The 26,124-nt window shown below is 41.1% G+C and overlaps 1 protein-coding gene across 1 annotated transcript in view; it reads right to left on the reverse strand.

The window, feature by feature from the left end:
- Positions 1 to 399: 399 nt before the first annotated feature.
- LOC147013511 (peptidyl-prolyl cis-trans isomerase FKBP4-like) overlaps positions 400 to 26,124 on the reverse strand; it is a 30,736-nt gene continuing 5,011 nt past the window's right edge. Inside the window, exons 3-11 of the mRNA XM_085855363.1 lie at positions 24,622 to 24,764; positions 24,138 to 24,258; positions 23,543 to 23,699; positions 22,705 to 22,795; positions 20,375 to 20,458; positions 19,001 to 19,186; positions 7,476 to 7,715; positions 7,148 to 7,207; positions 400 to 908 (exon numbers count right to left, since the gene is read on the reverse strand). Of these exons, the coding sequence (XP_085711489.1) occupies positions 810 to 908; positions 7,148 to 7,207; positions 7,476 to 7,715; positions 19,001 to 19,186; positions 20,375 to 20,458; positions 22,705 to 22,795; positions 23,543 to 23,699; positions 24,138 to 24,258; positions 24,622 to 24,764 (1,181 nt within the window). The 3' untranslated portion in view covers positions 400 to 809. The remainder of the gene's footprint in view (positions 909 to 7,147; positions 7,208 to 7,475; positions 7,716 to 19,000; positions 19,187 to 20,374; positions 20,459 to 22,704; positions 22,796 to 23,542; positions 23,700 to 24,137; positions 24,259 to 24,621; positions 24,765 to 26,124) is intronic.

A 26,124-nucleotide genomic window follows, 5' to 3' on the forward strand; every position in this document is an offset into this window, starting at 1 on the left:
TCAACCAGGAAAAGAAACTTCGAGATAATTGCAAGAAAACTGACAAAACACCTCCTCCTGTGATGTACCTCATGTATGAACCTATCATCATGGAAAATGTGAAGAAAGTCAATTTGTGATTATTTTTCCATACAAAAAAGGGGGAAAAAATAACCTGTTTCGACTTCACATCGTCATTGTATTGATTGCATGAACACTTGAACTACAATTTTGATGCACGGCAGGAAGTGAAAAAAAAGAAGAGGAAGAGTTGTGTTCGTTCGAGAAACCAATATGTGATGCTATTGAATGCACACAAGGTAAATTTTCAGAAAACGCTGTTGCGGAGGATATAAAAATGTTGCGTAAAGGATATAAAAATATGAAAAAAAACAAAAAAAAAACAATGTAAAGCATGAGTAAAGAAAAACATTTATTTTTTATATCCAGTGGAGGAGGTTGCAAAAGAGAACAAACACCATGAGAGCACAACCGAAGAGGTGTATTGTTACAAAAATGTGCAACACCAGAACAAACATCAAATCAGGGAGGAGGAGGAGGAGGAGGAGGAGGAGATTGGGACCATACTCTGCAGAGTGTTGTTGCTGCTTTAGCAGTCTCCTTAGCTATTGAGCACAATCCTGGACGGGTCGCCACTCCGACACAGTAGACCAGCATGCTGGCTGGCACTCATTTTGCTGACCTCAGAAGGATGACAGGCCAAATCAGGGAGGGGGTGATGGGAAAGGGGCTGGGTAGGAATTCAGCAAAGGATGTGCACGTTTGAGAATTAGGACACTATAGGAGTAAACAAAACTTGAAAAGCCTTCTTAAGTTTCAGTCTTCACTGCGTCTTCCTCTCCATCTTCCGCTCCGTTGGTCGCAGCTGGTTCAGGTTCAACATCCATTTCCTCTTCATTGCTTTCATCCTGGAAGACAATTAAAATAAACTCACTCGTCGACTCAGTTTCTGTTCAGCAGATTATGTATTGTTTGTCAGTGGTAACCTGTGTGGAAATATCTGTTAGGTTAGAGTGAAGGCCCCAGATGTTTAGGTCCACAATGTTATGGAAGAGGGAGGAGGCTTTGGGTGCAGGGGACAGGAGGGTCGGGAGACTTGTTGACAGTGTGGGGGATTGCAGAAGAGCTCGGGTAGAGGGCCGGATGAGGAGGATAAAAGGCTCGGTGGTGATGGGATGAGACATAGCGATGAGTAATAAGAGAGGGAGCAGAGGGAAGTTGAAGATTGGAGGAGGTGGAGGGATGAGATGGAAGAGAGAGGGCAGGGGAAGGAGGCAGCTTTGTAGATGTGAGGAGGGGGGGATGAGGGGAGAGATTTGAGGGAGAAGGGTGAGAGGAGAGAGTTGAGGAAGAAGGATGAGGGGGGAGTTTTTGACAAAGGTGAGAGGGAAGCTTGGAGGGGAAAGAATGTGAAGGTTGCTTTGAGAGAGAGGGGTGAGTGGGAAGCTTTGAAAGGGAGGGGAGACGATGAGAACAGACATGGCCAAGGGGCAGGAGGGCGATGGATGAGACTTGGTAGTGGTATGGTGAAGAAGGGAGGTATAAGAGGTACAAGATTTGAGGGGTTGGGAAGAAGGAGACATGTGATGAGAGGAAAGAAAGAGCATGTTTGAGATGTTGGAATGTACTGATTGAGAAAGTGAGATGTTGGAATGTACTGATTGAGAAAGTGAGATATCTACTCGTTTAGAATGGAGCCCACAGACATTAGAACACCACACAGTTTGAGACGCCAGAGGAGGAGCTGATACTAAAGCAGAAGGCAGTGAAGAGGTGCTAAGAGCAGAGGTCGGATGAGGGGCAAGGAGAGGGTATAACAGGTGGAGGAGTTCGGGGAGGTAGATTTAAGGAGGTGGGGTGAAATGGCACTGTAGTTGAAAAAGAAAAAAAGATGATCGATGGAACACGATCATGCGTTGCAAACTGGGATTACATTTTTTTTTTTAAGTCAGAGATGCGATTAAAAACATCACATGAGGGATGTAATAAAGGAGAATTAAGAGAATGGAGAAAATAAACGTAACGGTGGGACTTAAGACACGGGATGAAGGAAAGGTCGAATTGAAAAGTCTTTTGAAGAAGAAGAAGAAGAATTGAGTGAATTATGATACAATACAGAGAACCACACGTGTGACAGAGGAAGTTGAAGCATTTTAAGAGGCGGTTTATTTTTTTGATGAAGATTTGGTAAGATTAGGTAAAGGAAAGGTTGAAGAAAAAAAATCATGAAGGTGTACAGTGAATGTGGATCGGCTAAAGTAAAAGGAAGATGGTAGGTCAGTGAAAGGAAGAGGAAGAGGGGATGGAGAAATGTGGTTGCGGGAGGTGTCAGGTAAGAAGTGAAAAAGATACAATTTTATTTTTTATGAAGATTAGGTTAGGTTACCATATTTTCCGGTGTATAAACCGTGGTGGCCATGTATTAGCTACAACCCTGTTTTTCACCTAAAATAAATAAATAAAAATTATTTCCGGTGTATTAAGTGCACCCATGTTTTTCACCCTCAAAATAAATGAATATATTGATCATTTTATTTTCTGATCTAGATCTAAATATGTTTGTACATCAACTTTGTACAGAACAAAGTGAAGGAGGTATCAACATGCTTACTCCCATATCCACTTAATTTTGTCGGTCTTATTCTCATTTTCAAGAAGTTGAAGAAAGAGGAGAGGACACCATGAAGTTTTTATTTTTCTTTCTTATTTTGTATATGAAAAGGAGATTTTTTTTTGTTTGTTTCTACAAAAAAGGAAGAAAAGGAATTCAAACTGGGATCATACATTTTTCTTGTGGATTTGTGGCCCTGAAAAGGGGCATTTGGGTTTGATGAACCTTTTCAGTTAAACCTGAGGAAATCCTCGTCAATGCTTTCCTCATCGAAGACGGCACGCAACTCCTTGTTCGAATCAGGGAAGAGCAAGTCCCCATCATTTAGTCTCCTCCTCCCAAATTATGTTGTCTTCTGTGCCGTCCATGTTGTTGGAGATGCAGTATTTCAGAAATGCTCGCTTGATGTCCAACGGTATCTCCTCCCACACCTTGACGATTCAGAAGGTCGATTTTTCTCATCCTCCCGCTCTTGGTGTGGGTCTTCTCCCCACTCATTATCCAGTCGGACCAGCAGCAACGTAGCCTGTCCTTGAACGGCTTGTTGATGGACACATCTAAGGGCTGCAGGAGCGATGTCATCCCACCTGGGATGATGAGATCGGTGTTGGTTTGATGGAGCAGCGCTTTGGTGTCATCAGTCTTGTGACAAATGAATGCATCCAGGCCTAGCATGCTCCGTTGTCTGGAGAGACCGCCATCCGGCCTACCAATCCAAACCGTGCGCACCCAGTCCTGGACCAGACCCTCGTCTATCCACCCCTTCTTCTGCGTACGAACAATGACGCCAGCTGGAAACTTGTCTTTGGGCATCATCTTCCTCTTCAACATGACAAACGCGGGAAGCTTGCCACTGTCTGCGGTGCAGGTGAGCATAACGGTGAATCAGTCCTTCTAGTAATCAGTAGGGTTGATTGTCACATTGCACGCAAGCTTATTTAAGGTGGGTGCTCCGTATTAGACTTGTAGCGGTCCTTTCCCTCCAGAGACCGGATAGCATCCGTTCGCTCGTTGAACATAACCGGTGTGTTTTCCCCTCAAACGGAGGTGGGACAAAAAAGAGTGGAGCCGAGTTACGAGAGGTTCGATGCACGGCTTAACGTGAAGGACGCTCTCGCTGTTTTTCTTGTTTGCTATATTTTGAGTGTTAAAGTTTTTTTTACACTCGATCTGCAAGTGTCATCACCAAAGACGAACTATTGTGAATAATTCTTCTTTTGATGTGAGACCAGGTGTTCTTCTTTTGTGCTTAATGGCATTTTCAGAGCCACGAGGTTTGAAATACGCCACGCACCTTAACTCTGGGCGTCTCCAATTTTTTAAAATTTATTTAATTTCCGCACAAGCTTAACAAAACGTTGTACAAACTTTTAACCTGAACCGATTTTCAAAATTTAAACGGCGAAATTTAGCTTAATAGCGGTTTTGACTGCTAAAAAAAAATTAAAAAAATAAAAAATAAATAAAGGAGAAAAAAAGTGTTCATTTGGAATATAATTGAAATTTAGCATTGATCATTTTTAAGACTGATATTTTTTCGATACCCACGTATTAACCGCAACCCTAACTTTTACCTTTTTTGCTGATAAAAAAGTGCGGAGTATATACCGGGAATACGGTAGGTAAAGGAAAGGTTGAAGAAAAAAAAAACCGAAGATGTATAGTGAATGTGGGTCGGCAAAAGTAGATGGCAGATCGGCAAAAGAGAAAGGAGGAAGAAAAGTCGGTGCAGGAAGTCACGTGGGTACATGGGGTATAAGGTGAGAAGGGAAAAGTTTTTTTTTTTTTAACATTTTAAGACGTGAAACGAGAGGTATAGTTGTGAGGGATAGGAGGAGGGTGGAGGAAAAGTGGAGAAAATAAAAACTGATGGTAAAAAGGAGAAAATACAAATAAACACGATGGTGCACATAGACGGGGAAGACCTCAGGGAAACCCGACGTGACGAGATAATTTGATAGCATGAACATTCTTCGACGTTCATGCTATCAAATTATTTCAGCTCTTGCTTCACTATACTTCCTCCAGGTAATTTTTAGTGGTCCAACTTTCCTCTTTCCTGTTCTGCAAAAGATGACTTCCCTCATCTCATTTTCTCTACTTCATGTCCTCCCCATCTCCACTTAATGTTTTTAACATCTCCTCATAATGTCTTTCTGACCAGTTATTTGTTTCACCGTTTCGTTTGAAATTTTATTTCTGTGTGGCAATGCACTGAAATGTATTATTTACTTATGGTACAAGTTAATTGTTGAGTTTTTGCAAATGTTTCCATTTTAGATACGCATGTTTCCAAAAGGTGCAAATTAACATGTCCTGCAATGTTTTCACTCCAAACACAAAGAATATTCTTATTATGAATTTTATCGTTGGAGTTCTTTTCTCCCAAATCATTATGCGTTATTTGCTCCATGGTCCAAGTACCATCCCTGTTCCAGCCGAATCAGCATGCGAGCAAATGAAATACAATGGATGGTTTGCCACAGTTTTACAAGTGGGTCAGGATTTGAACGTGCGATCATCAGGTTGCAATGGAGAAGTACTCAGCCAGTTAAGCAAACCCAGATTCCTTTCATCCTTCATGAACTTGTTCTAGTATTCCTGGAAGGATACTTTGTTGTTCTTTCTCAGGGTGCATTGAGAAACAAACCAAACATTTTCACATTGGTGAATCACAAATCATCAAAAATCAGAGCTATTAGAAACAGTAAGGTTCAAACAATGTTGCTGGTTCACAAGTCTTAATGCACCAAGTTAAAAACGCCACGGTGTGCACTAGGGGTTGAGGGGAAGGGTATTGCCGTATTACATGACCCATCTTTTAGGATGTACTGTATATTGGGACAATGCCATCACATTGTCTCAGGGGATTTTAAACAAATGTACGATGATAGATTGATTCCCCATTTTGCTTTCCTTTAGAGGATGACCGCTCATGATGGAAAACCTTCAGATGCCGCAGAATAAAATAAGCAATCATAAAATAAACCAATGTCACCCGCAGGGTGACCCGTATCTTGCCAAAAGGTGACCACGTGTGACTTATTTAAGGTCACACTGAGGTGAACAGAGCTGCTATCCACCAGGAGCGACTCCTTGAGGAATATCTGCCTACGAGAGATTCCGATGAGAATCGTTCTACAGAGTAACCATGAAAAATATGCGTTTGCCTCATAATGTCTCAAGCTTGACATATCTAGAAAGCACTCATCGAGGTGTTCAATTTGAGGTACTACACGATATGGTTCCTAAAACTTGAAAATTTGACCTTAGGCGCTAACCATGAAGGTCAAGGCCAATCGCCACCAAAAATTAATCAGCTGAGCGCCAGACCATGAACTATATTCCCATGAAGTTTGAAGACGATCCGATCAAAATTACTCAAAAAATAAGGGTTTCATCGACTCCCCTGATTTGTGACAGTGACCTTGACCTTCAAAATTTTATGCGCTGAAAGGGACCTCGATAGGCCTCTGATATGCGAAGTTACAAAAATTTCCAATGATAACTGTGCTCTGCAGAATTTTTTATACGTGATTACAGACAAAAAAAAATAAAAAAAAACAACAACAAAAAAAAACATGCAAGCTGACTAACATATCTTGCAAAAACTTCGTTTTGGCAAGATAAAAACAAAACAGGAACATCTCTGTAAAAGGTGGAATCTATTCACAGTGCACCCGGTTTAAAAAGACAAAGTTTTCACGTGCAATTTCTGCAGGTGCACTTTTAAAAGTCTGGCTCAGTTTGTTCTGTGCTTTCACTCAAGCACTGACCTCTCAATACCGAGAGCACATTTTGAAATCCACGACATTATGTTCATCTCGTAATGGCCACGTACTTTATATACAGCTATTACTTATAGCACTCACGAGTTGACCAAGGAGGAGTGATTGAGCAATATTGTTGTGCAAATTTTGTCATGAAGTTGTACAATGTAGAACATACACCAGTTTCATCAAGCAGATATTGAAATCAAAGATCCGAGAAATATTTTCAAGCGAGTGTTTGTGCATTTGTTTGTTATTCTTTGACATCCAAACTGTAGTACCTAAAAGCCCCAATTTTGGGTGCAGGTACTTTACAATCTTGACAATGTTTCAAGCTACCTCATGCTGGTCTTGAAGGCCATTTTGAGGCCAAAGGCCACTATAAAGTGTATATTGGGATAGAGGCAGGCAGTGTTGCCGCCGGCCTGCAGGCAAGGTAACCATCATGAGGCCAATAACTCCATAGATTTTCAATGTTCAACATGTCCTGAAACTACCACCACCAGAAAAAGGTTCACCCCCCCCCCAGAGAGCCCCTGCTAGTAATTAAACAATGGCCACAGTAAAACAAGTCTGAAATTTGACTTGTGTGACACTATTTCCCTGGCGCTTGAGCTCTGTATTAAACAAAAAAGCAAAACAAACATGTTATGAAGTTTTAAAATGCTCTTTTTAAAGCTCTTAAAAAATGCTCCAAAAACAAATTTTGGAGAACCGAAGTTTAAAGGCTTAGTGAATGTAGAAAAACATATTCAACAATCCTCACCTTAACATATTCTTCATAAGCTTCTTTAAACACATCATCTTTCTTGTTTTGTGCCTCTTTCTGAAAAAAAAAAGTTTAAAAAAAACAACAAAATACCAGGACTCAGATGCAACATCTCAACCTTTTAAACTCACTCGTCACGTGCCATGCAATTTAAGAAGTATATTCTGAAGTACAGCAGGATCGAGCTTTTATTGAAGAAGTCCAACGATGAAACCTGAAATATAAATCAGGGTATTTCAAACGTAAAGGCTCCAAAGGTCAATACCTCGGCTGTTTGCAAATACCCTCCATGTCAGTACTTTTCACGTCCCTCACAATCCCTTGCCTTGGCATCCTGAGCTGCAAACTTCTCGAACATGTTGGCGTAAAGGCGCTTGTCCTGTTCCCTCTGCTCCCGCTGCCGTTCTTTGCACTTTGCTTCCCTCGCGAGTGCCGTCTGGTTCCCTGGGTTGATGCGTCTCACTGCCTGAAAGTCCAGACGGGCAGCCTCAAAGTCTCCCTGCGCGGTGCGTGCCTCGCCACGCCTGAACAATGCCTTCTCGTTGTTTGGATCCAGCTGAAGTGCCTGCATGATACACAGGTATTGGCATCAGTTTCATGTGTTTAACATAAACATTTCAACGTTCTATCAAAATATTTATGAGTATTGCATATGCCACCACCCAGCTTATTTCATTCTGTACATTCAAATATCTTGCAACACCAAAGATTCAATAGCAATGAGACAACTTATGAACATGTTCTTCCCCTCGCTGAAGGAGAGGGTATTGAGTTTAGGTCTGTTTGTCTGTCTGTTCGCACAGAACTTGAGTTTTTCTCCGCAACCATTTGTCGAATCAAGACAAAATTTTCACCATTGGTGCGACTACTCATGTTGAATGTATTGATCATAATTATGACGTCATAGGTCACATGGTGCGGCAGCCATGTTGGAAAAACGGAAAAAGTTTTGGACTTTTGTATCTCTGAAACCGCACCAAGAAAAAAAAATTGAAACTTGGCACACGACAAGTACTCCTCATGGGGAATGTGCAATTGTTTGATATCGTAGGTGCCTTCATTACGACATCATAATTGCATACGTAGAATGCTACATCTGATCAGCATAAAAAAAATTTTGAAGGTCATCTAGGGATAAAATGGTCTACAGAAATTTTTTTTTGATGTCATCGGTCACACGATTTGGCAGCCATATTGTTGACATATATATATATATATAAATATATATATATATATATATATATATATATATATATATATATATATATATATATATATATATATATATATATATATATATATATAAATATATATATATATATATTTTAACCTTCAAAAATATTCTCTGAAGTGGCTGAACAGATCGAGGCGAAAAACTTTACATGTATGACTACCCATCCATGAGGAACAAAAGGTTCACTCATTATGTCATAGGTCACATGGTTTGGCAGCCATCTTGGATTTACCCGAAAAGCTATAAAAATCTCTTCTCCAGACCGGCTGGATAGATCGAGGGCAAACTTCACACAGATGTACCCCAAGCGAGGGGCGTACAAGTTTAAGGAATAATTGATTGGTCACATGGTTTGTCAGCCATATTGAATTGAAGAAAAATGTTGATGTTTTCTCTGGAACCGCTAAATCAATCGACATGAAACTTTACATTTATGATCCAGTCGTGTGACAGGGAATAAATGTTTTAAATTTCAACTTGATCAGACATGGTCTGGCAGCCAGAATAATTTAATTTTGTGATATGGGTTCATCTTGTTTTTTTTAAACAAGGCTCATTTGGCTGTACCAAGTGTGGGTTTGAGGGTAGAGGAGTAGCAGCTGAAATGTGAATCCTATCCAGGTTCCTCCTGACGACTTCATCTTTGCGTTTTGCTTGTTTGGTTTCCTTCTGATTACTCCGATGCAGGACTGTACCTATTTGGTCTTCCCTTTGGTTTGAATTAAATTTATTTTAATCCCATTCTAAATTAAATTGAATAACAAAAGAACATCAAGGGTCAGGGTCAGGTGTCCGATCAAAGTGGGGTTGCATCAAAGCGGGATATCTTGTGACCCGGTCATCACTGCCAGAAGTTATAAAGTGGCAGTTATAATTATGTCTCATTAATTACGTAACAAACGCCACATGAAATACACCACACAAAAGAAGTCCTGGTGAGGGTCTGCAATCTCAGATTGCTCTTTTTCTTGTTATTAAATGTAATGGCTCAGACTATTTAGATATTGGTGATGTAATAGCCATAAACAAAGGCATCAAAATGCTTGAAAATTAGGCAACTCAATGTCTTGCGATTCACCTGTGGAAAGTGTCCCAAAGCATGATCCAACTGTTTATGGCGACGATGCCAACGAGGTGCAAGTACGAGACAAAATTATTCCTCCTAACTAGGCTTCAATGAACAAAAATAATGCAATTAAAAAGAATGAAGACAGTTTAAGTGTAGCGGTGGAAACATTTTTATTAAAGTACCAATTTTTTTATAGCAACTGCAATAAAGATTAATGCTTTTCCAGATCAAGATGGTGTGAATATCGGCATTCGCATCATTCACTTTAACTTGGGAAACTACTTTTTAAAATATATTTCCTATAATTAAGAAAATTCTCGACTCCAAGGGGTAAAGAGCTCTACGAATAGAGAAACAAAAGTCCAAGACAAAGGCCAAGGCCATTTATTCCTGATACATTAAACACCCTGTAACCCACGCCTACAGATAACAGATTTTTGGAACGCCGGTCGCATTTTTCATCATATCATCATGGAGGTTTGTTTATAAAAAAAAAAAAAATGTATATATATATATATATATCCATGGGTAGGTAGGCACTCCGATGTGGAAAGTTTTGTGTGAATCGCTCAAGTGGTTGCAGAGAAAACTAATTTAAAAGCGAATAATGGTGAAGAAAACTCAAAAACTTGAGGGCCTCAACCAACATTCCACAACATGGTCAAGGATGGTTGTGGATGCCTGTTGCTAATATATTTTTAATATACAGTGCAGTAAAAGGATACATTGGGATGAAAATAGACAAATGTATTTTGCATTTATACTTACTCATCGTGACATCATTTTTTATGCATCTCATTCTCGAACTTTTGAAATCTCGGATTTTGAAATCCCCACTCATGACATCAAAACATACTTCTTAAATCAATGTTGTGGTTGATTTTCTAGTTTCACTGATCAATTTTTGCTATAAAATGAAAGAAAATCGGTTTGTTAATTTATAATATCATTTTGCAGACGACGAGAAGCGTAATTGAACAGCCTCCAAGTAACCGACATCAGATTGCAGAAATAAGACTGATCTTTGCAGCCAAGACCGATTTGTAACAGTCGCACTTGGATGGACCTCCTTAACCCTTGACAATGTGGCACCTCCTGAGCATGGACAACATTAGATTATGGGTGTGCAGGACTGCAATTTGCTCAATCCATATCAGCAAGCATCAAACAGTTCTGATGCTCAATCATAGTTGTTGGCATGTTTTTATTTTTATAGAATCTAAGGCTCGTAGTGGAGCTGTCACACACACACATGACAGACGAATACATGAGACAACACAAACACAGGGCTGTTATAAAAGACAAATAGCCCCTGAGCTTGGGGGGAAATGCCATGACTTCCTGGGGTACTCTGGGTACCAGCAGTGACAACAAAGGCATCACTTTTTCTCACAGCACTCAGCAGGGCATTTCCTAAGGAATTTCCTCCTCCCCATGGATGCCAACATATGGGGATTGTCCATGCTTAATCCTTTTTAAAAGCTGAACGTCAAGCAAGAAATCAGCATGTACCATTTAAAAAAAAAAGTTTTTGGTATGACCAAGCCTGGGTTTAAACCGACAACCTCTTAGACTCTCTGCTCAAAATGTTTCAGCAGTTCTCATTGATCCAGACTGAGATCAATGCTTTTCCCAGATCAAGACATGGTGTTAATGCTGGCATCGTTCAGGTTTCTTTCACCTTAATTTGGGAAATGTCCATCAGTCGAGTTAACCACAGCTGGAAATACAATCCCACACCATCGAGCAAAGTGGATGTTGGACAGTACCTCTCATGGAGTCAGGGTGTACAGGCACTCCTCACTACATGCATTCCCAGTTTACGTAGTTTTGCTGATGTGCAATGAATAAAGTAACGAACACTTTTCACTGTATACTACCCCTTTAGACACAGCAGCGGGGGGGAAAAAAAAAGGCATATCAGTGAAAATACCACGTATTTTCACATACACATTTTTTTTTCCATTGCCACATCTAAAGAGGTAACGTATGTGCTTTGACTGTGAGAACGGAAGCAGAATGATGTGCTCACGAGAATGACAAAAGATAATTCATTATTTCACTGCAAAGCAAAGGATACCAACACAATACAGTATTATTATATTGTAAATTAACATTCATCAAATCGGTCGGTGCCATTACACGGGGTTTTGTTTTGTTTTTAAAAATATGCACATCGTTCCTGGTTCGTTTTAATCTGCACATTGTACTGTACTTCAGACTGCACTACTTTGGACATCATAATTGGGTGGTGTCAAGTAACTTTCGTGCAGTAATTTTCGGAAAACTTTGCCCAAACCTTACAAGATGAGTGGAAAACGACCTATGTCTACTCCATCAAGCACTCGTGGTAAGAGGACTCTCCACTTTCTAACCCCCCACCACAATAACCTCCCCACCCCCCACTCATTTCTAAGCCTCGACACGCAATCTCCACCTAATATTGGTGAGTACTGTACAATATTGCACTCACTTATTAACCTCTGCCATCGAAGATGGATGGAGGTTACCGTTTTCACCCCTTTCTGTTTGTTTGTGAACAGTATTACGGAAAAACTCGACGGATTTCGACGAAACTTGGTGGGGGGCGGGGGGGTTAGGTCTGGTCCAAGGATCATGCCATTAGATTTTGGACTTGGTCCAAAATCCAATATGGCCGCTATGGTGGCCAATTTGAAAAAAGATTTGAATTTTTTTTTTTTGCATTTCTCCATGTTTTAAGTGATTTCCAACCCCCCCCCCCCCCAAAAAAAAAAAGAGAAAAAAAATGTTTGCAACTTTTTTTCAACAAAATTTCGATTTTTTTTTTGCATTTCTACATGTTATAAGTGATTTCCAACAAAAAAGAAACATGCCAAAATTATAATTGTGGCTGATTTTGGAACTTCAGGTGGATATACCCACGTAAAATCAATTTCTGTCTCAAGGAATCTAGTTATGACAAATGAATCGAGTATGTAAAAGTTAAAAGTAAAAGGGAAAGTTGCAAACTATAACTCTGAGCACTGTTGACATCAAATTGAATGAATAGGATATCAGGTTCACTTGAGTGACCTAGCAGTATTGGCGGTGGAGGTTTTGCACTCTGAGTGCTCCCCCTCTAGTTGACTCCGTTTTGATGTATTTGCGGTTGCTATTCATTTAATTATACATTTAGTGATGCTCTGTATTGATTACCATGTTATGATGTTTCAATTTCGGTTAGATTTGGTTGCGTAAGGTGTCCGAACATCAGCCCCTCAGGAACGCATCGTTGATTTATAACATGATGTCAATGGGAAAATCGTTTTCGTGAAACACTACTTTTGTGGAACGAATCTAGTTCATATAGTGAGAAGTGCCAAGAATTCTTCTCCAGCATTATGTCAAACGAACTGCCACCTGTATAGGTTATTCAACTTGAACTCTTATTAATCTAGAAATATAAGCGGAGTTCCACCGACTGCGACTTGTGTGTTCCAGGGCCCATTTCATGCATTTTGTTTTTGGTCAAAACAAGGGTTTCACTTGAGGTGTGTGGGCATGGAGCACCACGTCCACAAAGTGATTCTGGACAGTACACTGCTCAGATAACTCTCACATGTCTGCTTCAGATTAGATGATACAATAAGCACTCAAGTGGTCAAGGCAAAGTCCACTTTTGACGCAATTTATCTCGGCCCAAGTCCCCCTTTCCCATAAAATAACATCTGCGGTGTAATTTCTACTTACTTTCCAATTGAATAGGTGAATACATTGCCAGAAAAGCAGCATGCTTTTAGTTTTTTGAAAGATGCAATAATGGGAAAATACTACTTCCTGGTATCATCAATCTCTGACAACACAAATTGACCTACCTGGCTAGTCAAACAAAACTGGAAATCATTCCAAGCAGGAAACTTCCTGTTTTAAGAATGTCATACAAGGACACAAACTACTAGGTCACATGTTAAATAAGGTGGTGTAATAGATGCTGCATCAATGGCGATAAACTTCAGGAATTTTTTTTCTCTACAACTTTTAAAACTTTTTCCCTCTACTTTGTCCCTTGTCACTGTTGTTGGCGTTTCCCCTTTCCCCTGCTGTTCCCTTTGTTTTGTTGTGACCTGATCTGTTCTGTGTCCTAGCTCTAACACGAGCGTTGATCATTTATAAAAATAAATAAATTTCTGGAATTTTTTGTTTTTTAAAACAATCTTTAAAATCATCATATTAATTAAATTGAAGTATATATTTGAAAACTGCATGGGGTAATGTATTCTATGAACTCTCTCGTTGCTTTTGTTATGCAGCATTCATTTTCCACTGGTTAAAACATGTGTGAACACAAAGCCATTTGACAAATGGCACAATTAGAAACTAATTTTGGAAACTGGATCCCGAGAGAAAGATGAATAGCAAATATTGTACAGGCATAAAAAAACAAAAACAAAGAATGTCATCAGATTTTTAAACAAGCAACTCAAAGCTGAAGCGTGTCAGTACAAATGAACCGTGTTTCATAACTGTTTTTCGTAGTACACAATATGACGTCATCTCATCCACAAAGCAAAAGCATAGCCCTTATGGAGGCAGACCAAGTGTTTATTATTAACTAGCTGAAGTACCCAGAGTTGTCCAGGGAAATTCAATGTAATATGTGAAGAAATATTTCCTGGATGACAAATTGGGGAATGTTAGCTTTATGGTTTTGTATGAATTACCAATCTTGGGCATTGCAAAAATGCGCTTGGACTTGTATCAAAATGCTTCACCTTCCAAGGACGCCCAACATGCTATCCTAGAGGCTGCTTGGTTTGAACGTTGATCCTCAAGCCGAGCCTGTGTCTGCTCTCGAGTCTCAAGTGACTTGTCGACTGCCATTCCCTTTGCATCCGATTTGTTTCTGCCCATCAAGGGTCTTTTTTTGGTGGTATGTGGCAGTATTTATAATGCAAGTAAGGTAGGTTAAGATATTTCTGAACAGAAGTGATCCCCTTTGGTGTTCCAGAAGTGCTCCAGCAGGCATCTTACCTTGCCGATCTTCGTGACGAAGTTGATTAAAGTTAAAAAGCAACAGATGGATTGTACCGAGAGGTTGTGGAGAAACGTACGAAGGGAAAACACAGTTTCCGTTATGAGCTTGCATACATAATATGACCTCAACATATGATCTTCACAATACATATTACTCGAACGTGGCAGTAAAATTATACTCACTCGAGGCCTGAACACAGAGGTGTTATGATAAACCTGTGTAAAGGAATCATTTTAATAACAGGCGCACATGTAAACATGATAATTAAATTTGTTTTTGACAACAAATCACGACAACCTCAACATGTAATACTTACGATTTTCACAATACATATTACTCAATTGCTTCCGTGAAAAAAAAAAAAAACCTCAGCAGTGTAGAAGCACAAGACCCCACCGTCGCCTGAAGGCCATTTATTGGTTCACGAGTGCCAGCCAGAGTGAGCACTATATTCGTTATGTCTGTGTGTCTGTGTGTTTGTCTGTCTGTCTGTCCAGAGCATAACTCTGTGGACTTTGATCCAATATTGATGAAACTTGGTTATGTGTTCAATATCAATGTCGAGTTGTGTTTTCCTGGATCAGGGCGTGCTACGCCCCAAAAATAGCCATTTTTAGGAGGTAGTCGGATTAAAAATCTATCTTCTCCTCGGGAATTGACTGAATGGAATGGGTTCTTCGGTATTTGAATAGCAAAATGAATTATTTAAAACTTGTCGTCTGATTTTTCATTTTCATGCCAAGGTCAACAACTTAGAAAATAGCGAATTTTGACATAAAAATCATATGACCGCCCAAACTGTGAGAGCTCGGATGACAATATTTTTTATGCATAATCTTGAGGTCATTCCCCACCTAAAGTCTTGAAACCATTTTGCTCTATCTCGAACACCTTTCCCGTGGCGCCCCCTTCAAGTTTGTTTTTACACTGATTTTATCAAAGTATGGATAATACGAGGAGTGCGAAATGCTATATAGCCTATATGACGTTATATTGTTCCTGGAATGTTCCAGAGGAAGTTTTGCACCAAAGGTCATAATCCTTGACCTTTAAAGGCCACAAAGGTCAAATTTACAAGGTTGTGGGAATTGAACCGGGTTTTCGACCTTCTTCGACAAACGAACTCCAATAAGCTATAGTACGTATCCTATTTCCTTATTTTAATGTCCACAACATTGTTTTGTGACCTTTAAAGGTTATGCAAAGGTCAAATTTTGAAAGTTGTTGAACGAAACCGGGTTTGACATTTTGCAGCTAATAATCCATCACCCGAACCACATCATGTTGATTATTTTTACAACTTGCTCAAAAATGATCACATTGTCTCATCCTTGACTTCTGAAACAATCCACATCGTCAAATACCGCTCGTGAACCATTGCCGTCTTCAGACTTGTCTGATTTTAATATTTTAAAAATATATTTCTAATTTTGTTTTTAATCCAAACATAGCCCTCGGCCTTCCTCTGGATGAAAGAAGAGGCCATGAAAAGTTTGGTTGCACTGGTTCCTGCAGGGTGCGAATGCATAATGAACAAGCACACACTTGCTCCTGTTTTCCTCCAAAAAATATATATGTACATATATACATATATACATACATATTGTGACGTCCACGGGACTTGAACAGTCCCGCCAACGTAGAATGAGCCGAAACTATGGAGGCGGTTTATTTTTTATAACCCAAAGATGGCGGTTTTAATCGCTCCACAGCAAACGGGACGAGGAAGGTGGCACGAGTCGCTTTTCACCGAGTTAATAATGTTTATTTCTCAAACCAGAAATAATAATAAGACTCGGCAAGAGGAGGGATCTGGGGCGATTCGACGGGATGGTGGTGTGGGTTCGGGCGTGGGGAAAACACAAACAATTCCAATGGATATGCAAATCTCAAACCCTCTTCGGCGCCAGGTACACACACACACACACACACACACACACACACACACACACACACACACACACACACACACACACACACACACACACACACACACACACACACACACACACACACACACACACACACACACACAACGTAGCTGGTCCTGGTGGTCAGGCTGGCCCGTGGTATCGACGCAACAGTCCCTCGATTGGCGCCGGACGAGCTGGCGTTGCGCTCGTCAGGGGCAGGAGACACCGTGGTGCTGTTCCTGGTGGTGTCGACCTCCTGGTGTTGGCCCAAGTCCGCTCACAGCCGCCAGGGAGCCAGTTCTGGCGCCAAGATGCGAGCAGGAGAGGGAGGCAGGTCCGCCCGCCGTTCGGTCCCGTACTCCGAGCCAGCAGAACTCCAGAGCCAACCGAGGTGAGGCACGAAGCACAGCAAGGCCACGAGGCACGACGAATCGAGGAATGAACCAGCGCAATGAGAGAGCACGCTCCGAGACCAACAGCCTCGACAAGACGCTTTCTTTTTATGACTCCTCTTCCACTTCTTTTCCCGAACAGAACCTTTTTATACTCGAGTCCTCGTCACTTCCAATCGAGCAGTTTTATTGGCCCTCCGCCGTCGCCTTCCGCCAATCGTGATCAAGGGGCGGAGCCATCCGCAGCACTTTCCTGTTACGTCACGGCAAGCCTACAGGGAATACTAAAAGGGTTTACGCAGACACACTTACCCTAACCAGTCTCCCTATCTAATTGCGTGACAATTATCATTTCCCCCTTAAAGAAATGGACATTTACTAGACAACTTATCACCACTGAATTGCTACTTATTACATCGAGATCCTGGTAAACTCGAACAGCATGGCATACCTAATTAAACATCCTAATTACCCTTTGAATGCATACCCCCCCTCAGACGTAACAATATACATATAGAGTAATCCCCCATTTCTTGCGGGGGTTACGTTCCAAACTTCCCCGCGCTAAGTGAAAATCTGCGATGAATGGACGCCTCCCCCCTCCCCCAAAAAAAACGACTCGTCTGGTCTGGTCTGGTCGGTTTGGGAGTGATCGGGTTTGAGGTGCCCAAGATCGACTCGTCTGGTCTGGTCGGTTCGGCAGTGATTGGGTTTGAGGTGCTGGAGATCGACTCGTCTGGTCTGGTCGGTTTGGCAGTGATTGGGTTTGAGGTGCCGGAGATCGACTCATCTGGTCTGGTCGGTTTTGAGGTGCTGGGTATGAGCAGTGCTCGTCCAACGGCGGCAAACCTTTTTCCTTCCCGAAGCATATATCGAGCACCTTTACCTTAACGTTCTCCTGGAGCGTCCCAGGACCTTCCTCTGGCGCTTCGGTTCCTTGCCAGAAGCGTTAGAAGGTGCAGGGCGTTTGGGCGGCATCGTGGGGCTTGGAGAAAAAAACGTAGAAAATATTCGAAGTTCACAAGCGAAACTTTGTCTCATGCGTTGTGTGACTGGTCGAGCACCACGCGTTATAATTTAGATTTTAGATATTATAACCGCGATGTACCGGGGGAATCCGCAGAAAAAAATTAGTTACGTTCCAAGGGAAAACCCACGATGTACCGGGGGAATCCGCAGAAAAAATTAGTTACGTTCCAAGGGAAAACCCACGATGAACCGGGGCGCGATAGGTGAACCGCGATAAAGCGGGGGTTGACTGTATATATAAATATATAATGGAGCTCTTTCTAACCACTGACTGACTGATATTAAAGATTGGTGCCTTCCGTGTGACATAGAAAGCTGAAATTTTGAGTGCTGATGGCCATCGAATTCAGTTCACCGGAAAAGCATAACCTCCTTCACCTTCGGTGGTGGAGGTAAAATTTACAGAATCATCAGACAACATCTTCTTCTTCTTCTTCTTCTTTCGGCTGCTCCCGTTAGGGGTCGCCACAGCGGATCATCCTTTATGATCCGCATAATGATTTGGCATAGGTTTTACGCCGGATGCCCTTCCTGACGCAACCCTGGTCGCCTCTTACAACACAGGGATATGGTACACCTATTCTAACCGGGGCATACACCGGGGCCCAGTGCACTGGTACTCACTTCGCCGACCTCGGAAGGATGACAGGCTGAGTCAACCTCCTGGTGTGTATTAATTCAAGCGGCCAACGGGGCTTGAACTCAGGACCTTTTGAATCCCAAGCCGCTACCCTAACCACTACTCCAACACCAGGCATCGGACAACATCTATAAATGAAAATATAAATAAATGAAAAAAAAATGCAGGTGAGTGACCCGAGACAATGGGGAAGCATGTCAATTTTGTGGGCAGACGGATATCTAGGCCGATACAACGGGGGAAAAAAAAAATATATATATATATATATATATATATAAAATAATAAATAAATAAATAAATAAATAAATCACAATCGTCAGAAGGCATCCATAATTGAAAATAAATGAATGAAAAATCAAATGCAGATGAGCAACCCGAGACAATGGGGAAGCATGGTTCATATGCTTACACAATTATGTAAGTACACCGTGTGTGTGTGTGTGTGTGTGTGTGTGTGTGTGTGTGTGTGTGTGTGTGTGTGTGTGTGTGTGTGTGTGTGTGTGTGTGTGTGTGTGTGTGTGTGTGTGTGTGTGTGTGTGTGTGTGTGTGTGTGTGTGTGTATACAAGATAACAGCACCTTGTCAGAGCTTTGCAGAGCAAGAACGGGCTCTCCGAGCCGCAGGTAGCACAATGCCAGGTTGGAGTGGGTGGCCAGTAGCAAGGCCTTGGAGGTGCGGTCCTCGTCTTCAGACATGGCATACTCATTATCCAACCATGTAGTCAATTTCTTGTACATGGATATGGCCTGCTGTATTTTACCCGCCTGCAAAATAACCAAATAGATTACTGTCCAGCATGGTTAAAGATTGTGGATTATTGTGAGGATCTCTAATGAAATAATTAAATAAAAGATGATTCAATAAAAATTGATAACTATAATCCAATACAATCACTGTTGTTAACTCCTGGAATCTGATTTTTGGAAGAATTACTTTTGGTGGCAAAAAGCACTTGAAAGGATACTCACATATGAAATTAATGTTGAGCATAACGAATGAGGAACACATTATTGCATTATCTTTATATTTGAAAATGCTTTCAAGATGTACAACATAATGTACAAAAAAAAGAAGCAAGAAAAGCAAAAAGTATAAAACTCTGAATGGATCCCAGATTGTTTTTGGAGGTTCTTCCAATGCAGAGATATCTTTGGAACAGGTAATACAAAGCAGCCATCATTGTTTGTCCAATTCCCATGATTGGCTCCTCTCGATGCTGAGAACGTTCCAATAAAAAAGGGAATTCTGAGTTGTTTTAACATAGCGTGTGACAGGTATACAAGATAGGCAAATTACCAGTAAATATATTGCTGACACGCACACCCACCAGATTCAAAGGACAAAGTCAGTCAGGAATGACAAAAACATTTTTAATTTTTACTTTTATCAATCTCGAGAACGACGAGATTGGAGAAAGAAACCGCCGAAATCCATGCAAACATGGGAAATTCTCATGAATAATAACCCTGAAGAAGCTGGCAATCTGGAGAGCACACTCGTTTCGCCTGGGTTGAAATCTCAACCCAGCTTCAAACTGTCACCATGGCATGGTGAGACATCAGTGTGTGTGTGTGTGTGTGTGTGTGTGTGTGTGTGTGTGTGTGTGTGTGTGTGTGCGTGCGTGCGTGCGTGCGTGCGTGCGTGCGTGCGTGCGTGCGTGCGTGCGTGCGTGCGTGCGTGCGTGCGTGCGTGCGTGCGCGCAAGTCCCCCTAATGGACGTTAAACTGTTGTCTGCCAGCATCAATTGGTGGATGTTAAGCATCGTGTGTGTCCTTCACAAATAATAGACGAATTATCACTGGTACCCTGGCAAAATTCCAAATTCCTTTGACCCTTCGTAGAACGTCAGGCCTGGCTGGACGGTTCATGAAAGACTAATGTCAAAAACATTCCTCACAAGATGGGAATTAATGGGGCCATATAGATGGTGGTAGTAGTAGTAGTATAATAACCTTGAAATATTTGGTACCCTTGTCCTTCACAATTGCAGATTGTTCTAGCTTTTCCTTGGTATCCATCTCCCAGGACTCCTTTGACTGGAAAAGAAAAAAAAAGTCAACGGAATTTCTGAAACATTTCACACAATTGAACAATCCAGACGCACAAAAAAAAATAAAAATACACCCACTCACTCCTCACACAAAAAATGAGGCCCCACGACGAGGAGTGATGTAAGCGACATTTTTAATGATATGATGATGATAGGCTCGGATGATAGGGTAAGGGTTAAAATAGTGCTATATGGCATTAACTCCAAAATGGCCAATGTGTCCCTTAAGGCCCGGTCACACCTTGACGTTTTAGCCAACGTATGCCGATTTTTGAATTTTTTTTTCTAAAACGCTGGCACACGTTGAATACGTTATGGGTAAGTTTTGATAACATTGAGAGCACGCTGAAAAACACTGCCATACGTCGTTGTACGTTGGCTTTAAACATTGTACTTTTTGGTTGTCCTCAAATTTTTTCATGCTTGAAATTTCACGACGTATGCCGGCGTATGACTCACATGTTCCGCTACGCTGGCCACAAGTTTTATGCACGGTCTGCGATCGTTGACAGACGTCAACACATGCTACTTGTAAGTTAATCATAAGTTGAGACACGCCGAGGTAATGTTTAGCGTACCCGAAACTTATTTCTAACCTATGATTAACGTGTTGTTGGCACGTTACGCGATCGTTGCCACACAGACAGACGTTACTTTTAAGTTACTCATAGGCTGAAAGACGTCGGTATAATGGATCGTCCTTGCGTCAGCGTCCACGGCCATGGCCAGGACACTTATTTGTAGCATTCTTCAAACTTTTCTTCGGCATGACGAGGATGTTCACACTTCGATGTCTAGCTTGGCTACGATTCCAATTGTCCATCGGCAGCGTCTATTTAAAATAGTCGAGTTTGAGCGTTTTAACACGTTCAGAAGAAACGCTTCAAATTTCAAAACCCCAGCGTCAAAAAACAAAGGCGAGTGACAGCAATTTAAATCGTTCATTGTAAACAATGAAAATAGCTGAGTGGTACCGTTTAAAAGTCGATAAGTGTAAAAAAATCCAATTGTTGAGCGCAAGCGTCTACTTTCAATAGTGGAGATGCAGCCATTTAAATCGTTGAGTTTATCATTTAAATCGTTAAATCGTTAAACGCAAGGATGATCCATCATAACCCACACCCTCCCCCTCACACTCACCTACTACTGCCAACATGAACAAACTACTACTAATACTAATACCAATACCGATACTGATACTGATGACATGGACATCGACTCGAAAACACTGTTGGGTTCCCCTTTTATGAGCAGCATTTTTATATACCAATTCCCAAAACCGCTGGGAACACGTCTTTATATGGCAGTTGTAAGCTAGAAACACGTTAATTTTTTTTTTTTGTCGACCGGAAGACGTCATTGGAATACGTCTACATACGTCGATGTGTGTTGGGACTACGTAAAGAATTGGTTCAAAGCACGTCAAACATAAGTTAGAAATAAGTTTCACGTAAAAAAGACATTACCGCGACGTGTTTCGACTTATGAGTAGCTTATAAGTAGCCTTTGTGGACGTGTGTAAGCGTCCGCATGTCGTGTGTAAAACTTATCCCCATCGCATGCGGAACGTGTGTCATACGCCGAGTACGTCGTACAATTTTGAATACGTTTAAAATTTCTTGACGTATGATAGCGTACTTTAGCGTTGTACTCACGTATACCAAACTTACTCATACCGTATTTGACGCGCCCCAACGTTTTAGACACATTTTTCTTAGGTCGGCATACGCTGGCAAGATCGCCAAGGTGTGACCGCGATGTTGACACTTCCATTTCTACGGCAGTTATGATTCGAATCGTTGTGCGTCAGCCTTTTAATAGGCTACGTCACGACATCGTCAGTGATGCGTGCAACGCGCTATGCCTAAGTTAGACTATCGTTGGGCATCGGTTGTGTAGGCCGACAACAGGTTCAGCATTCGTTGGTATAAGTTATCTATAACACAACGAAACGTTCTGTGTAGTTACCAATGCGTTATACATAAGACCAAGTCGCTATGAATACGTCCGAATCTTTAAAAAAAAAAACATCAAAAGTTCAACGTAAGCCAGCGTTTTAGATACATTTTAATACGTTGCCATCGCTGGCTAAAACGTCAAGGTGTGACCGGGCCTTTACATCACTCCTCCTCACGGCGCCTCAAATACACCCACTCACCGTCTAGTCTTTCAAGGAAATGAAAATTACCTTCAAGCTGCAACATCAGAAACCCTCCAAGATGAATAACTCACCTTCTCAAAGTCCTTTAGTTTCACTTTATACACAACGTCTGTGTTTGGAGCAATGCCAAAGTCCTCCTTCCCTTGATCACCAAAGGCATACCTGCAACATGTATTCAATTGACCTCGTTATAAATAAATAAATATATGTATCAATATATAATACACTGATTAAATCCTTCAACGTTTTGATATATTGCAAACATTTGTGCAAAATCGTTGTTTTAATATTTCAGTGTGTGGTGTGTGTGTGTGTGTGTGTGTGTGTGTGTGTGTGTGTGTGTGTGTGTGTGTGTGTGTGTGTGTGTGTGTGTGTGTGTGTGTGTGTGTGTGTGTGTGTGTGTGTGTGTGTGTGTGTGTGTGTAAACATTGCCAGAGTTCATACTCCACATGTATTGCAGTGAGAGAAGGAATAAAAGTTTGGGTTTTTTCCTGTTAAGAAGTACACATTTTATCCAAGACGATATCTACAATTACCAGCTACCCCAACACACACTCGCCTCCAAACTGTCTAACCTTCTATGAATGCCATGTAGTTCCCCATAGATTTCAATTCTCCTGACAAATGAAAAATATAAAAAAAAATAATATTGTGTCAACAAAATCTTATTAATCCCATAACTTGTTAAAAAAAGTAATTGAACCTTAAATTTTTTTTCTTACTTTACAAACTGGGTAATTAAGTGTGCTGCCTAATTATCTTTGGAAGGTGAGATAAACGGCAGGTTGTCACATCGAGATTTTAACTTTAATGCATTGCAAGCAGCAGTTGATTATAATTTTGTTTGAATGCGTCAATCATCGCTTTTATTTATTTGTCTTCGTGGAGTTTCTAAACATTGAACCCTACTTGGGTTTGAGGAAGAGCAAGCTTTCTTCTCCCTTTTGCATCTTCTCCAAAGCTTTCTCCACACCGTTCGGAACGCCATGTTCTTCTCCCTCGCCCATGCAGAAGCTCAGAGAGCGGCTCTCAAATACGTTGTCTCCAACTCTGCCCTCAATATCCACTGCAAAATACAGAATCATACATTCCCACTTTCTGACAACACAAAAATGCACATATACACTGTCAACGAGGGTACATATAGGTGAAATTGGACGGATAAGTACAACTGAGCGTGATTTACAGCATAACAAGCGTGCCCACACACAACATTGTGCTCACCAACACCTGGCTGAACTGCAAGCGACCAACAGGTGTGCCCACACATAACAAGGCAAAGTATATTTCGTTGAAGGGCGTTTAAGCTTGCCTGCAGTTTTGCTCATCACCCTTTTCTCCAAACTCTGCCAAATATTCTTCTTCCTCATGGCTGTGACATATGTCTTCTACCGTTTGTACCCATTCAACTGATTTTCTGTTTAACCAATGGTCAAAGGCCAATGTGAATGTCTGTTCATCTACCTTTACAAACATCCCATTGCGAAGTTATGAATCGGCATACCATGCACGCTAGCGCCTTCATTTGGTTTTGTGAAACCGTCGCCCGTCGTCAGCACACGCCTCACGATGCCTCCATCACCGTTGTCGCTGAGATCTTCTCCCTGCCAGTCAAAGAGTTCAACCTGCAAGAAACAAAAGAAGGGTACAAAAACAAACAAGAAGGCGTCGGGCTATAGCCTGACAGATATGACAAAAATCATGCAAATGAATGACGTCACTGTCATCTTGACCTTCGTCATCAAAAAACATGGACAGCCTCACTTTTGTCCTTCAGAATCCTCTGGTAAAGTTTGACGAAGATGGCTGAAAGCGTTCGCGAGTTATCGCATTCACAGCCAAACATACAAACAAACACAGAGACAGACCGACATAAGATGAAAATTTTCAATTTTCATCATAATAAGATGAAGCCAAGCTTCATACTTTTCATGCTGATGCAAACAATTTTTAAAAGGATGCAAATGTGGGGAGAAACACCAACAGACCTCAAAAACAAGCGTTGCATTTGGGGGGATTTTGGGTGCACTGCCTGCCGCTCCATAAGCATATTCCGGGTGGCAGGTAATGCGGCTAGATTCTCCCCGTTTCATCGTCGCTACCGCAATGTCCCATGCTTTGATTACCTGACCTGCACCCACAACAAGCAACACTTCCTGATTCTTAAGGAGCATCTGCACCTAATCAATGAATCAATCTAAACAGAGGAATGTTACATGGAAACGTATTGCACAGCAAGCAATAATAAAACCCATAAATGTTGATGGACTCCATTTCTGAGAGCAACAATAAAACAAACAAGGACAAACGTGTCCAAGAGCAGCATCCTCAAGGTTTTGTCGACTAAAAAAATAAAAAACAACAACAACAACAACTTCCGATATTTCGTCACGTGCCTTGATTAAGCCAATAGCGAGACCCGTCATAATGTATTTACGATATAAATAATGTATTTATGAAATTACAATACGATAAATGGAATAATCTTTAAATAGCAACGTGAACTTTTCGAAACTTTAAAGCAAATGTCCAAATATATTTAAAAGTTCATGATCGACGCTCTCAAAAGGCACCGTCAATGTGAGGATGTGTACATGTGCTTAGTCTTTAAGGAGATCCGGATCTTGTATATACAAGAGCTGAGTCCAAGAGATTAAGGTTTTGGAAGAAGAACAACAACAACAAGAACAAGAACAAGAAAAACAAGAAGAACAAGAAGAAGAACAAGAAGAACAAGAAGAAGAACAACACCTACGCGAGATGCTCCTAAAAACAATAATGATTCTTCAATGGAAGTAAAAGCATTTGACCAAAGCAGTTTTACAATAGCACCGATTAGAAGAGTTGAAAGGCAACTGATGTAATGGTAACCAAAAACGATAGTATCCAAAATTGGGACCTTCACAATTTTATTTTTTTTTTAAAACAATCAAATCAATTTGTCCTTGTGACACACTCAGCCTGTCCATCAAGTGTCATCCGAATCAGTCTACAACTTTTTTGATATATTGTGCTCACAGACAGACAGACAGACACACCGAGGTGAATATATAACCTCAGTCGACCTTCTGTAGCAGAGTGGATGAATCTGAAAAACACCGATACTGTACTCCATTGGGACCATACCCTGTATAGAGGGTCGGTGCTGCCTAAACAGTCTACTTGGCTACTGGACACAATTCTGGACGGGTCGCCACTCATTTTTTTTGTTCCATGGAGCAGTTTTGGAGATAGTCAAAAGTTTTTCCTTTTTTCCAACATGGCTGCCACACCACTTGACCTATGACATCATATTTGTCATTAAATCATCCTACATGAGCAGGTAGGTAGGTAGGTAGGTAGATAAATGGTTTTACTCAACTGGCCATAAACATTAAAACATAGAGAAAAGGGAAATGGCTGCAAAATAGTACATCGTAACATGCAGATAAAACATTATAACGAGGGACAGATGCGACAAATGAATTCACAAACAGTCTTGATCACTGCAA

This window comes from Eptatretus burgeri, chromosome 14 (assembly GCF_056783735.1).
Source record: "Eptatretus burgeri isolate ZD-2024b chromosome 14, Ebu_testis_v1, whole genome shotgun sequence".
Classification (NCBI taxonomy): domain Eukaryota; kingdom Metazoa; phylum Chordata; class Myxini; order Myxiniformes; family Myxinidae; genus Eptatretus; species Eptatretus burgeri.